This window comes from Bufo bufo, chromosome 4, assembly GCF_905171765.1.
Source record: "Bufo bufo chromosome 4, aBufBuf1.1, whole genome shotgun sequence".
Taxonomy (NCBI): Eukaryota; Metazoa; Chordata; class Amphibia; order Anura; family Bufonidae; genus Bufo; species Bufo bufo.
In genome coordinates this window covers 334,537,714-334,553,260 of record NC_053392.1, presented here as the reverse complement: position 1 = coordinate 334,553,260, position 15,547 = coordinate 334,537,714, and the positions used below count along the sequence as shown (strand labels likewise).

At 48.0% G+C, this 15,547-nt stretch overlaps 1 protein-coding gene across 1 annotated transcript in view; it reads left to right on the top strand.

Moving 5' to 3' along the window:
- The first annotated feature begins 6,387 nt into the window (after nucleotides 1-6,387).
- Nucleotides 6,388-15,547, top strand: part of SEC63 (SEC63 homolog, protein translocation regulator) — a 71,234-nt gene continuing 62,074 nt past the window's right edge. Inside the window, exon 1 of the mRNA XM_040428844.1 lies at nucleotides 6,388-6,636. Within this exon, the coding sequence (XP_040284778.1) occupies nucleotides 6,513-6,636 (124 nt within the window). The 5' untranslated portion in view covers nucleotides 6,388-6,512. The remainder of the gene's footprint in view (nucleotides 6,637-15,547) is intronic.

Sequence of the window (15,547 nt, the reverse complement as noted above, 5' to 3'; positions counted from 1 at the left end):
TGTTCCATGCATTATTCCTGTAGGATACTGGTCCATTGTGACACGCGCAGTGTTTCGTCCATTGTCCCTAGAGAATGCTGGCCCATTGTGACACACACAGTGTTCTGTCCTTTATCCCTGAAGAATGCTGGCCCATTGTGACATGAGCACTGTTCCATCCATTGTCTATGTAGAATGTTGGCCCATTGTGACATGCACTGTGTTTCATCCATTGTCCCTAGAAGATGCTGGCCGATTGTGACATGCACAGTGTTCCATCCATTGTCCCTAGAGGATGCTGGCCCATTGTGACATGTTCATTTTCCGTCCATTGTCACAGGAGGACTCTGGCCCATTGTGACACCTGCAGTGTTCCATCAGTTGCCTTTGGAAGATGCTGGACCCTTGTGACACGCAGTGTTCTGCCCTTAGTCCCTTAAGAAAGGTGGACCATTGTGACATATGCAGTGTTCCCTTCATTGTCACAGGAGAAAGCTGGACTATTGTGACATGTGCGGTGTTCTGTCCATTGTCCCTGAACGATGCTGGCCCATTGTGACATATGCAGTGTTCCGTATGTTGTCACCAGAGGATGCTGAACTACTTTGACACATGCACTGGTCCTTCCATTATCTCTGGAGAATGCTGGCCCATTGTGACACATACAGTGTTCCTTCCATTATCTCTGGAGAATGCTGGCCCATTGTGACACATACAGTGTTCCTTCCATTGTCACAGGAGGATGTTGGCCCATTTTGACATGCGCAGTGTTCTGTCAGTTGTCCTTGAAAGATGCTAAACCATTGTAACAAGCACAGTGTTCCATCCATTGTCCCTGGAGGATGCCGGACCATTGACACACGCGCAGTGTTTCGACAATTGTCCCTGGATGATGTTGGTCTATTGTTACACGCACAGTGTTCTATACCTCCGAACTTTTTGGATGGTCAAAAAGGGACACTTGCAGCTCAATTTGGAAAAGATCCAACCACTGGGTGAGCAAGTCATTGTTGCAGGCAGTGATTGACTGAACAGCATTCACAGCCATTTACGTCACGCTCTAGTGTGGGAGGGAAACCCCACACCGAACATAGGAGGGAAAGGGGAAAGGAAATAAGGCCTGAAAACTAGGGAAGGAAGATGGACACCTCCTAGTGAAAACCCTAATCAAAGCCCTGACTGCCTGCCAATATGAACAGACCCCAGAGGTCGGTGAGTTTATACACAGGAATACCTAAAGTCCTATCTAACCCTAAAGGACCCTGGTACTAATGACAGGAAAGAGAAATCCTGTTCCTCCAAAAGGAAGGATGAACAGGAGTCTCCCTAAGGCCTAATACAAAACAAGAAATGCAACACACAGAAAAGCCAAAATACAAAGGGAAAGGTAACACTTAACTTCCAAGAAGCTATGGCAGCACCAGGAACTCAGCCGAGATCCAAACACCAGCTATCCACAGGTCCAACTGAAGCTATAAACCACACAGCATTGTGGGAGAGACAACTATAAGTAGGGAAAGTTAAATGACCACAATAGCAACACCTGGAGGTTAAGGGTGTGGCTGGTACCAGAAACAACACAGACGCCTATTGATCCACAAGGTAAACATGTCAAATCAAACCATGTGTTTCCAGTCTCAAAGATCTCCTGCCACTCACTGTCACGGGGACGTCTGTATGTGTCACAGCCACTATCTCTGGCTGTGACCTTCCGTTCTTGCTCGTTCGGCGCTCCTCGCTGAAGTTCTGTTTCTCTGTATTATTTGTGGTTCTGTATGGGTTAACTCCCCTGTGCCTATTAGGAGTTAATCCTCTGTCTGCTCCATGGGTGTGGTCTCTCTGCTGCACCCATGGAACCTGTATATAAGGCTGAGTTTTCCTCAGTTCTGGGTCAGCTCTCCTGGTGTGTGTTGTCTGTCCTGCTCCTGCTTTGTACTCTCTCCCATGCTGCTGACCCATGGGATCTCTGTCTGTCTGTCTGTTTCCCTTCTTGTTCATTTGCGTCCTTTTTCCTGTCTTTCTGTTCTGCCAGTTATGTTTTAGTTACTTTGTGTTTATTCTGATGTCTGTGTTCAGCAAGCCTTTGCAGCAGAGTGGCATGACAAGGCCATGCAGATTACTACTGGTGGAGCAAGTCCTTCTCTGCTCATTGCCACTCCTGCTCCCTTGCATGAACTCCTGCTTGTGTTATTATTTGCCCTGTTTTGTATTTACCTGTCTGTTATGTTTGCCTATGTGCCGTCGGTACCTTCTGGTACCTGTTGTCCATTCGCTCCTGCTGTCACTGTCTAGGTCACGCTCCAGAGTGGACCCTGGCAACTTTCTGCGGCTAAGTCTAACCCTACCATCTAGGGCTCTAGTGAAAACCAGGAGTTGCTTAGTTACGCCCCTCTGGAGTATTACTAGACAGTGGCGCAGTGGGGGTTTTCTCCCACTGTGCTGACGGTACATAGAGCTCATGTTTTGTCTATGCTGCCTTCCATGTATGTTTGTGCAATAAACTCTTATGTGTCTGTACCTGATTTCCGTTTATTGCTTGACGACGCAGTGGTCTCTCCTGGGACCTCCAACTCGTGACAGTATGTCTCGGTACGTCCGTGACAATTTAAATAAAGTTGCAGAAAGTAAGGCTACTTTCACACTAGCGTTTTTCTTTTCCGGCGCTGAGTTCCGTCCTAGGGGCTCAAATCCGGAAAAGAACTGATCAGTTTTATCCCCATGCATTCTGAATGGAGAGCAATCCGTTCAGGATGCATCAGGATGTCTTCAGTTCAGTCTTTTTGACTGATCGGGCCAGCCATAAATCTGGAACACTTTGACTGAATGCCGGATCCGGCCTTTTTCCCATTGACTTGCATTAACGCTGGATCCGGCGCGGATCTGACACCATCAGAAAATTGCATTGGCTTGGGCAACATCTGCAGCATGCACTTCAATATTCCTTTCAATATTAAAGGTGTTTTCCAGGATTTTAATATTGGTAACCTATCTGCTGCAATGTCGACGGCTAGTAGGTAAACAATGAAGGGAAGGCTGTGCTTGCATGGAGTGCGGCCTTCTATTCAACCAGCTGATCGGCGGGGATGCCAGGTGTCGGAACTCCACCGATCTGATATTGATGACCTATCCTGAGGATAGTTCATCAATATTAAAATCACAGAAAACCCCTTTAACATATAAATAATCTGATTATAGATATTTGAAGGTCCAAATTGCATTAAATAATGAAGTTGGGGTCTAATATATAGGTAGAAACCATACAGATACCTTATTAAAGAGCAATTTAATAAATACATGAATGCATATTTATTTGCCAGATAGAAAGAGGACATTTAAGGAGGAAAGGGGGACAGAGGTAAATGATTCATAACGATGGACCGGCCCTCCAAATCAGGGAATCTTGCCTCTATGGACATAGTGGACTGTAATTCTTCAGTGAGCATCCTTTCCAAAGAATGGAGCAGAAGACTGATGCCTGCCATTAGGGAGACCACCCTGTGGATTGCTGCTGACCAATAAGAGTTATTATATTCAGTATCTGAGTGCTAGACAATGGACTTAGCGCAGACTTATATAAGAAAGAGCCTTTTTCTTGCCTGTTAAAGTAAAAGTCTTAGGAAAACTCCTTAACTAACAACTGTCCAAGCCTGTTACAAGCAGTACAGCTAAACCAATATCTTCCAAGCCTGTTACAAGCAGTACAGCTAAACCAATATCTGAGTCATATCTTTATGCCATATAAATGAACTGTACTGACTACCCTGAGACAATTGATCAAGTAAAAGTTCTGTTGTTTACAACAATTGACTCCTCATCCTTTCTACCACCTTTATTCGCACCTAACGGTGCTGGCATCACGAACACCAGGGACCCTGCCACCAAGGCACCTAAAAAAAAGATTCCACCAAGGGCACCTCAACCACCATCTGGCAGGATTCCCTGGACAAACAGAGAGTGCCCCGAAGGAACTGGTGCTGTCCTTCCCTTCACTGCACGCCGGCCTAGTGCGGCTCGGCTAACCGTGAGTACAAACAACTACTACCCACATCGGCCTACCGTAGCGCACGTGTTGCCCCTGCAGCCGGGTTGCTGCATACACACATCACTGCTGCTTGCCAATCATTGGCTTCAGTAGTGATGTGTGCAGAAATGGCACATGACCGCTTCCACCGCTGAAGCAGTACACACCGGTCCAACTGGAAGCAGAGGAGAAAGAAGCTCTGGAACTTCCCAGGTCAAAAAGAGAAACAGTCAAGAAGAAAAGAAGTACAGAGGGATTTGGGTCAAAAACATTGTCTGTCGCTCCAAAAGAGGGACACTTGGGAGGCTTTACATAATAAGAAATTCCATCTAAGTTCTACCTAACACAACCGTCAAGAAATCAGCACAAAGGGGTTAAAGGGGTTCTCTGGGAATAAAGAACATAAAATTACTGAAAATACTTAACAATTACTTTATTATAAATATGTTCCCAAATACCTTTCATTAGCTATAATGGCTTGTTTTGTCTAGAGAGCAATCATTAGGAGAAATAAAATGGCCACCATCCTATTAGTACACACAAAACCTATCTTTATCACACAGCAGGACAAGTTACTTCACAACACTGAGCTAAAGAGCTGCCTCATCCTCCTCTCTGCTCTACTGGTCATGATTATGATCCTGAATACAGCTAATAAGATCCTCAGCTAAATCTCTGTAGGAATGGAGTTCATGAGGAGACATGAAGTACAGAGAGGTGGTGGGGATGTGGCTGATGATCAGCAGCTCTTGTATGCAGTCTTCATTACCACAGTCTGTCCTGTCCATCCTCTCTGTACTCCCTCTATGCAAGGGAATCAGTGGAAATTTGGGCTGATCATGTGAGTTATACAGGGATCTCAAGTCTCCCGGAGGTTCAGGGAGTCTCCCGCTATTAGATAACGGCTCCCTGACACCCACATGTGAGACAATATATCCCGGAAAGGTTTACTGATAACAGAGCAGAGAGATAAGAGAAGTGACAGGACAGTGTTTAGATTACAGGTTGAATTAACCCTTTAGGGTCAAATTGGCTTCTCAAGGAGATATATATGTTAAAGGCATCCCTCCTTCTGTCTCATTCAGTAGCTATAGAACTATTGAGAGAGATGTATTTTTTTTAAATACATTTACACATTTAACCCTCCATTTTAATTATATTATTTACCCCAGTGTTAAATTCACCCCCCCCCCCCCCCCCCCCCGGATGCTTGTTTTTTTTCCTACAGTGGGGTAGATAATTACACACAGGGTTTTAAAGAATAAACTTCCTGACTCAGACCAAGAGCCGACTCAGCAAGTGAATGGAAGCATCCGCGCATGCGCATTGCGCAACCTAAGCTTCGGTTCACTTGCTTCTTGTCAGCTCAGCGAATGAACCGAATATTCGATTCATGAATCGGTTCATGTGAAAGATCCGAACTTCCCATCTCTAGTTTACTCGCAGTAAACCTTTCCGGCAACCTGTAGCAGTGTCCCCTTCTCGGCGCGTACGCACAGTGCAAGAAGAAGCCGATGCCAGCAGTCCGCAACGGCGCATCAGGCTGAGCCTATGCGCACGCGCGGGATCTCAAAGCGGGAGGAGGGGGAGGAAGAGGTGGCACTGAGGAGTAGAAGGCGGCGCTGGGCACGAACGGCGATGCCTGCGGCCGGGCACCATGCATCCACAGACCTCCCCTGCTTGGGCACCTTAATTTAGTGATTGACAGGTTAGTAAAACCTGTTTTTCCGCAGAATAAAGCCACAAATAGCTTTTATATGGCCACCTTAGAAATCAGAATGCTACCCTGGACATAAGCATATGTTTAGCTCACAGGGCTTATAGGTGGTGACAGAATCCCTTTAATTAAATACATAAATATGATAATTTGGGGCAGGGAAATGAGCCCAGTCCTCCACACCATAGAGCAAAGTGTGCAGATACTGCATATGTTTGGAAAACGTAATAAAAAGTTCGTGAAAGAAAAAAAAAGAAAACCTCCCTGAAATAAGAAGCACACCTCCCTGAAATGGGTTTTTGCAGGTTGGGATGTCTGAGTTATATTCATGTGTCACATTAGAAATCGATCTACTGTGTCTTTACATGTCTGTTTCCAATAAAGTTTATTCAAACAGCCTGAATACACGCTGTAATTTTCCAATAATGTTTTTAGAAACAGCTGTCATCTTCCAATAGCGTTCACATAAACAGATTGACCTGTACACAGTATAATTTTCTAATAAAGTTTATACAAACACCCTGACCTGTACAGTGTCATTTTTAATAAAGTTTATACAAACAGCATGACATCTAGGCGCTGTCATTTTCTAATAAAGTTTGTTAGAGAAAATAACACGTATTCCATACTCGTCGTCGCGAGATTTGCCTGGTAGTGATGCGCTGTGGGGGCGTGTCTAAGAGTAGGTGGGCGGGCCCTTCACGGGTAACGGCCGTAGGTCGGTCTTGTAGTGTCGTGAGCAGTGAGGGACCCGGTGACGGGTAGTTTGCCCGGCGGGTAGAGGAAAGGGCAGCCATGGCTGGGCAACAGTTCCAGTATGACGACAGTGGCAACACGTTCCTCTACTTCCTGACCTCGTTCGTAGGACTGATAGTCATCCCGGCCACATATTACCTGTGGCCCCGTGACCAGAACTCGGGTGAGTGTGAAAGTATGGCTGGCATACAGATGCTGGCTGGGGCAAACCGCCTGCTGCCTGCCTTGCTGCTTACACGTCATTGATGGGCATAGTGATGTCATATGCTGGTGGGTACAGCTAGGAGCGGCGTCCTCATGTTTCTGCCGGTGGAGCCTATCAGTTTATGGCAGATGAACATTGACCCTATAGGTGAACACAAATATGGACGGGCACCATGTGTACACTACAGTCAGCATGCCCACCCTAATCACCGTGACGTGGTGTAGCCCCTTGTCACCCATCCTTCCGCCTCATGCACGTGTCTGCATTTTAGGATTACATGCACACGACCGTTGTGTGTTTTGCGGTCCGTAAATCGCAGATCCGCAAAACACGGATGGAATCCGTGTGCGTTCCGCAATTTGCAGAACGTCACGGACCGCCTTTAATATAACTGCCTATTCTTGTCCGCAAAGCGCGGACAAGAACAGGACAGGTTATATATTTTTTTTGCGGACCAGGGAACGGAGCAACGGATGCGGACAGCACACGGAGTGCTGTCCGCATCTTTTGCGGCCCCATTGAAGTGAATGGGTCCGTATTTGCGGCCCCATTGAAGTGAATGGGTCCGTATTTGCGGCTCGGATGCAGACCAAAACAAAGGGCCGGGTGCATGAGGCCTTAGTCTGCAAAAATAGCGGATAAGCTCTCATCCACAAAAAACTAAGAAGACTACAACCTCCGCTGAGATGTGAGGATCTGGCACATGGATGTGAGTGTGGTCCACCAGAAATGGATGGGTCAATGTGCGGTACATGGGGAAAAAACTGAGAAGACTACAACCTCCGCTGAGATGTGAGGATCTGGCACATGGATGTGAGTGTGGTCCACCAGAAATGGACGGGTCAATGTGCGGTACATGGGGGGAAAAACTGAGAAGACTACAACCTCCGCTGAGATGTGAGGATCTGGCACATGGATGTGAGTGTGGTCCACCAGAAATGGACGGGTCAATGTGCGGTACATGGGGAAAAAACTGAGAAGACTACAACCTCCGCTGAGATGTGAGGATCTGGCACATGGATGTGAGTGTGGTCCACCAGAAATGGACGGGTCAATGTGCGGTACATGGGGGGAAAAACTGAGAAGACTACAACCTCCGCTGAGATGTGAGGATCTGGCACATGGATGTGAGTGTGGTCCACCAGAAATGGACGGGTCAATGTGCGGTACATGGGGAAAAAACTGAAGAAAGAGCCAGTCGTGTGCATGGGGAAAAAAAACAACTGATGGCACACTGAAGAAATATCTGGTTGTGTGCACGAGCTCCTAGTTCTGGTGGGCACCCGGGGAGTGTTTTAGGATGGAAGTGGTTTGGTCAGGAGTTGCTGAGAAGGCAGCTGCTGTTTCTTTGTAGGTTCTGTTCACACTTGTGTTTAGTGCTCGGTTGTCAAAGTTTCTGTCCCTTTTGATGACTAGATATTCTTGTGCCCTAAAGGCAAGTGGAAACCTAGAGTAAAATCTGACTGACCCTATTCTAAGCCAACAGGTTCCTTTTGGGTGCTGTTTGTATACGTGGTAGGAGGGGTGCAGAAAGCTGGCAGGGCTTCTGTAGGGGGCCAGGCGCAGAGCATTAGGATACAGCTGCATGTTCAGGGTCAGGCTCAAGAAAGAGTAGCATCCCTAACCGGGTTTTCCTATGACCGTTTATCCACAGGATAGGGGATTCTACCTCTGTGGCCCCTCAGTGGGGCCTTGTGTTCCCCTGGTGGTCACACATGCGCGTTGGGGCTGCACCTGACAGTCTCCAGCAGTCCCACAGAGTTGAATGGAGCATTGGACACGACACCCGGTTGAGTGACTGGCCCGGTTTCCAGCGATCAGACACTTACAACCCTTTTAATTCATTCTCGCCTTTTATGATCCACTCTTGATTTTGCCATAAAAAAACCTGACCGTGTGCCTGTGCCCTTAAGCTGGCTACTAGGAATGAGCGAACCCGAGTTTGGTACAAAGGTTTTGTACAGTAGAAATGAATTTCCGAAGTTATTACATGAAGTCTTATCGGAGCCAATACATTCTAATACTACACAGAGCGCCCGCTACCCGGATTAAAACAAAATCGGAAGTTGATTCGCTCATCCCTACTGGCTCCACATTAGATGAATGTGGCTGAACCAGACTGCTGGCCATCTAATAGGTGTGGGGGAGGGGTGTCTCGAATCTCCTCTGACGGCAGATGTTGGGTAAGAAGATATGGATTGGGCATGTTGGATTTCAACTGCCCGTTTCTTTTGTTCTCAGGGAGATAAGGCCCTGCCAGAGGTGACTTTCTCCACATTCAGGACACATGCATGCTTGGCTCGGCCCAGTGAGTGTGTGTGTGTATGGGGGACTGGGAGTGGTATCTAATGAGGAATCTAATCCATCTGTGGGGGTCCAAGAAGTCAGAGCCAGCCTTGTCTGGCTTTTGTAGTTTTAAACCCTTTCGACGTGTGGCTGTGCCCCAGGTCTCGCTTGTGGCGCCGCTGACAAACATCTGGTAGAAGCCCTGACATGTTTTGCAACAGCTGGAGGCCGCAGCTTGGACATCCTGAATCTAGAGCAGGGCTGGCCAACCTGCGGCTCTCCAGCTGTTGCAAAACTACAACTCCCAGCATGCCCAGACAGCCTACAGCAGGGCATGATGGGAATTGTAGTTTGTAGCCCTGATCTAGAGTGTTACTTTCAGGCCTTGTTATTACCCGGCAATACTTCATGTATTTGTCTTATGCCAGTGGACAAATAAAGGTGCTTGTGACATCACTAGCTGATTGGCAGGGGTCCGACACCCAGCACCCCCGCCGATCACCTGGGTAGCGGAGAGAGCTGGTTACCACAGCGCTGCTCACATGGAAGGGGCTTTGCAGTTCCAGCGCCAACTTCTGGCAACGGAGCTACAACCAAACAGCTGATCAGCGGAGGGGAAGGGTGTCAGACCTCCGCGATCAGCGAGTGATTGCCTATCCCGAGGACAGGCCATGGACAATTCCTTTAAATTGGTTCAGACAGCGCAGCCTGCCTGTAAGGCTGGTAACATGTCATAGAAAAGCCATGTGACACTTGTGTGACTTGTCCTCATCTTGCTGTCACTTTACTGTAAAAGCACAGCCAAAATGCAGACAAGTCGCAGTGGCACGTGGCTTGTATTGTGGTTTATGATGACAAAGGCAAGTGTGACCACTGACCAGAAATGTGTGTGGGGATCTCCCACCTCTCCTCCAACAGATGGTGGCAGGGAGAGAAGTATCGGGTGAAGTGAATATTTTCGACCAAACCTTTTGTTCTCCTGGGAGACAAGCTGCCTCCTGAAGTTTCCAGCAACAGCTTTCTTACTAAATACACGTTCCCCCAAACCAAATGTGTATGAGGGAGTTATGATTTACACAGGGCAAGAAGCAGCAGATTGTCGGGAAGGAAGCAACAGTCGGCTGCTCAGTCAGTGGGGGTCAAGCTCAGCATTTACATGCTGCGATCTCCTCCACAGTATGAGGACTAGGGATCGCTATTGCGATTGTTCATCCTCGTACAGCTGCATTGTTTCTGGGCAGATCGCTGTTTAGACCGCACGATCTGCTGCCCAGAAATAATAATTGGTGTGCCCTCATGAATGACAGGATCACCCCGTGAACGAGCGTTTCGGCTGCATCTTTAATCACTCAGATTATCTGGAATGAGCGTCCCTGATAATCTATATAGTTCAAATAGCCATAGGCTACAAAGCTCCTGTTTCTAGTCAAATAAAACTTAACATTTATTTCTATCAATAAAACTAATACAAAACAGGAGAGAAGAAAAGAAAGAAAAAACTTTTAAAACTTTAAGGGTGCTGTGATGTTACCACCGGCAGTATACTGGGAATATTCCCATAGGTGCGTCCTAAGTCGCTTGGGATAATTCCCACTGAATTCACCTAAATTGTCCCTGATAATCTACCCCACAAACCCGGCATTAGAATAGGGTACGTCGTGGAATATTCTGACATGTATCTCCTTTGTAGCCAAAAGCATGGTGTGAACAGAGGCCTAACCTTTGTTGTGGCTTTCTGGTCTGCTCAGTAGGGTGCCCTCCTTTATTATCCCAAGCATATGGTTTGGATATCCCCTTTGAATCTGTGCTGTTTCTTGCAGCTGCGCTGGAATCTATTCCAGTGTCTCCCGAGTACAAGCAGTAGGGATCCTGAGTGACTTAGGATCTTCTCGCTGAGAACACAAGCCGTTGTCTGAGCTTTAACAGCCGGTTCAGACCTGAGCGTTTTACAGCGAGTTCCTACGCGCTGTAAAACGCTCAACAAGGAGAAACCAATGCTTCCCTATCGGCACGGTTCTCACCTGGGTGTTTTACAGCGCGTACGATGGCGCTGTAAAACGCCCGACGCCCCAAGAAGTTCAGGAGCTTCTTTGGGGCGTAGTGTCGCGCGTTCCCGTACATAGACTTCCGGGAACACGCGACACTGGGCGTTCGCTTGTCTCTGTATGCGCGATTGCAAACGCCCGTACAATAGCGCATACGCCCAGCGTTAATAGAAAGGTGATCACTCGTGTCCCTTCATCGCTCAGTCGAGTGCTCTGCATTAGTTCCGGACTGAAGCTTGGCAAGCTGCAGGATTCTTACGGTTTGTACCCCCAGGACTGTTTCCAGGAAGACAAAAAACAAATGAAACAGCTTGTCAGGTGTCTGGCAGTGGCAGATTGTCGGGAACGTTCATTCCTTATAATCTGCCCGAAAATGGAGCAATGTAAATCCACCTTAAGGGTCCCTTTACATGGCACGATGATCAGGCAGACTATAGGGCAGTGTTTATAGAAACGCTACTGCTACTATCAAAAATGCCAGCGATCGCCTGAATTAGCAAACGCTCCTTCATCGGGTAATCGTCTTGTTCTATCAGTACCAACTGTCATCGGATCATACTGTCTAAACGGACATCTGCTGCCAAGAATAAGGATTTTCTATGGGACAAGGGATCACTGTATCGATTACTGGTCCCCTTACAGAGGAGATGATTGGTGAACGTAAATGCAGTTCTCATCTCCACTGACGAGCAGGCAATTATTGGGAACGTCTGCTTCGTTCCTGATGATCTGCCTGATAATTGATCCATGTATAAGGACCCCAAATGTGTCTGGATATGGGGGGTCTGGGCAGCTGTCAGTAATCCAGATAAAGGCCTCGTTCAGGTGGCTCCAAGTTTTGGCACAACCTCTCTGGACTAATGGCCTACACCATCTAATGCAGGCATGCTCAACCTGCGGCCCTCCAGCTGTTGTAAAACTACAACTCCCACAATGCCCTGCTGTAGGCTGATAGCTGTAGGCTGTTTGGGCATGCTGGGGTAGTTTTGCAACAGCTGGAGGGCCGCAGGTTGAGCATGCCTGATCTAATCTAATAGATTGGAGGGACCGGGACTTGCAACCATAATATGGACTGGACAACTGGGCCAGCATACAGCGGTGTGGGAGAAATCTCCCATTGTCATGTGGATGTATCGGCCAGAACCTAAACTGGCCTGCTTATGGTCAGTTTAAAGCAATGTGAAATCTGTAGCCACAGGGAAAGTGTGTTACTGGAATGGAAGTATGCCTCTCTAACTAGATCCAAGCAGGTAGGTTTGTTTGTGCTGATTCTTAAAGAGGGCCTTTCATGGGTTTATATTAATTGAGATAAATACCTTTTCTTGCGGGGTACTGATGCTGCCACCCTGCCTGATTTTATTCAAATATCGCTCCTACGCCCCGCTGTGCCCCCTGCAGTTTTCCCGCGCAGTATGTTAATACTGAACATCGGTACAGGGAGGAGGAGACACCAGGGTTTCTCATTGGGCCCCTCCTTCTACCTGGCTGTAGCGCTGTCCAATCACAGGGGAGAGCGTCAGTCAGGGAGAAGGTGAGCTTTTTTTTTTTCTTAAGGCACCCATTAAGAAACCCTGGTGTCTCCTCCTCCCTGTACCGATGCTCAGTATTAACATACTGAGCGGGAAATCTGCAGGGGGGCACAGCGGGGCATAGGAGCGATATTTGAAAAAAACATTCAGGGTGGCAACATCAGCGGGGCGTACCCCTCAAGGAAAGGTATTTATCTCCATGAATACAAAACCATGAAATGTCCTCTTTAAGTTGTCAAGGTACAAGTGCAGTTTCTTGTAGACATTTCCATTACAAAGGTCACTGAGGTGCAGAAACGTTCAGGATTTGTTCCGCTCTTTGCTGATACCGCCACTAGATGTTTTTAATTTGGGGTTATGCTCTTGGTTGCCATTAGGTATGATTGACACTAGAATTCGACCCATCAAAGTGGACTTGTTAAAGAGAACCTGTCATGTTGAACATGGTGACTGATTGGTTGCTATGGGCATCTAAGCCAGTTCTACTTTACACCAGTTTTATACTTGACCTCATATACGGTATATCAATCTGCTCTGTAACATGGTTCCTGCAGATTACCCTGCATTTTCATAGTGACAGGTTCCCTTTAAGTAATTCTAAAGCTCATGACCATGTGAATATAAAGCCTCATTTACACGTCTGTGTCCGTGGTTCAATTTGATGGTTCCATTAGGGGTGGGCGATATAGACGATATAGGCGGACCGCGATATGATCGCGCTCTCTGCGCGCACCATCTTCTCCTGAGCCGACACAGTGGAGAAGGAGAGAGTCCCTCCCTCCCCACTGTGCGCGGCTGCCGCTGACCACCAATGACAAAAGAGGAGGAGGGGAGGGACTGACTGTAAATCATTGAGTTTTTACGATCTCAGTGAGCGCGTGAAAACTCAAATCCGATGGTATATTCTAACCCCCAGGCGTTCCCATGGTGACAGGGACGCTTGCCTGGGAGTTAGAATATACAGGGCCACGCCGCTGACAGTAGAACATTTAAAAACTAATCAGTAACTGTAACTTTAACTTTATTAATTGGTGATCTCTTTACTGTATACCTTACTAGGTCTTAGCTCCGGTAACAGCAGGCAGTGCGGGCGGGCGGCGCTCACTCACTGACGTCACGCGCCTGCTCCTCCCACTAGGCGGCGCAGGCGCGTGACGTCAGTGAGTGAGCGCCGCCCCCCGCACTGCCTGCTGTTATCGGAGCTAAGACCTAAGGTATACAGTAAAGAGATCACCAATGAATAAAGTTAAAGTTACTGATTAGTTTTTAAATGTATTCCTGTGAGCATCGGGGAGGGGTGGGGGATCTGTGGATGGCACCGTTTAGGGGAGGGGGGGATCTGTGGATGGCACCGTTTATGGGAGGAGGGGGGGATCTGTGGATGGCACCGTTTAGGGGAGGGGGGGGATCTGTGGATGGCACCGTTTAGGGGAGGGGGGGGATCTGTGGATGGCACCGTTTAGGGGAGGGGGGGGATCTGTGGATGGCACCGTTTAGGGGAGGGGGGGGATCTGTGGATGGCACCGTTTAGGGGAGGGGGGTGATCTGTGGATGGCACCGTTTAGGGGAGGGGGGGGGGATCTGTGGATGGCACCGTTTAGGGGAGGGGGGGGGGGATCTGTGGATGGCACCGTTTAGGGGAGGGGGGGGGATCTGTGGATGGCACCGTTTAGGGGAGGGGGGGGGATCTGTGGATGGCACCGTTTGGGGGAGGGGGGGGGATCTGTGGATGGCACCGTTTAGGGGAGGGGGGGGGGATCTGTGGATGGCACCGTTTAGGGGAGGGGTGGGGGATCTGTGGATGGCACCGTTTAGGGGAGGGGGGGGGATCTGTGGATGGCACCGTTTAGGGGAGGGGGGGGGATCTGTGGATGGCACCGTTTAGGGGAGGGGGGGGGATCTGTGGATGGCACCGTTTAGGGGAGGGGGGGGATCTGTGGATGGCACCGTTTAGGGGGGGGGGGATCTGTGGATGGCACCATTTAGGGGAGGGGGATCAGCTCCCTGCTGTTGTGTGCACAAAGCACAGGGCAGCAGGGAGAGTGTAAAGTCCTATTCACCCTAATAGAGCTCTATTAGGGTGAATATGACAAGGGTTCTACGTTCTAGCCCTTAAGGAGACTAATAGTTATTAAATAAAAAGTAAAAAAAAGTTTAAAACACTCCCCCCCCAAATATAGAAAACAATATATTGCAATATATATCGAACATGCTTAAAATTATATCGCAATATAGATTTTAGGCCATATCGCCCACCCCTAGGTTCCATGCTGGGTCCCTGTGTCCGTTTTTTGCTGTCCGTCCGTCATCAGTTTTTCACTGACACTGCACAGCTGAAAAATAATTTTCAAAGCATCTCTTCTTAATGATCCATGAAACACGGGTGGCATCCACGGATCCATAGACTATAATGGGCGTGATGGATCTATGAACGTGGACAAAATAGAGCATGCATCCGCGCTAAGAACATGGACCGTGGTAAAACACTGATGTTTGAATACACACATTAAAGCCTCATGTACACAACCGTTGTTTTGTTCCGAATCCAAGCCAAATTTTTTGCGGCTCGAATGCGTACCCATTCACTTCGATGGGGCTGCAAAAGATGCGGACAACACTCCGTGTGTTGTCCGCATCTATTGCTCCGTTCCGTGGCCCGCAATAAAAAATTAAACATGTCCTAGTCTTGTCCGCTCTGCGGACAAGAATAGGCACTTCTATTATGGCCGCCTGTTCCACAAATGGCGGATCGCATACGGGCGACATCTGTGTTTTGCGGATCTGCAATTTGTGGACCCCAAAGCACAGTCGTGTGCATGAGGCCTAAAATAAATGGGGAATGGACGTTTGAATGAGGAGTTTACATTTCAGCCCGTGTCTGCTCCATAGTGAAGTAGTAGTTGCTCTGTATGCTTCCGACACCTGCATACAATGATGGGGACTGTCCACTGCTTCTGTATAGTGATTACTATATCTTCTAATTTAGAACCATGATCAACTGTGACACAT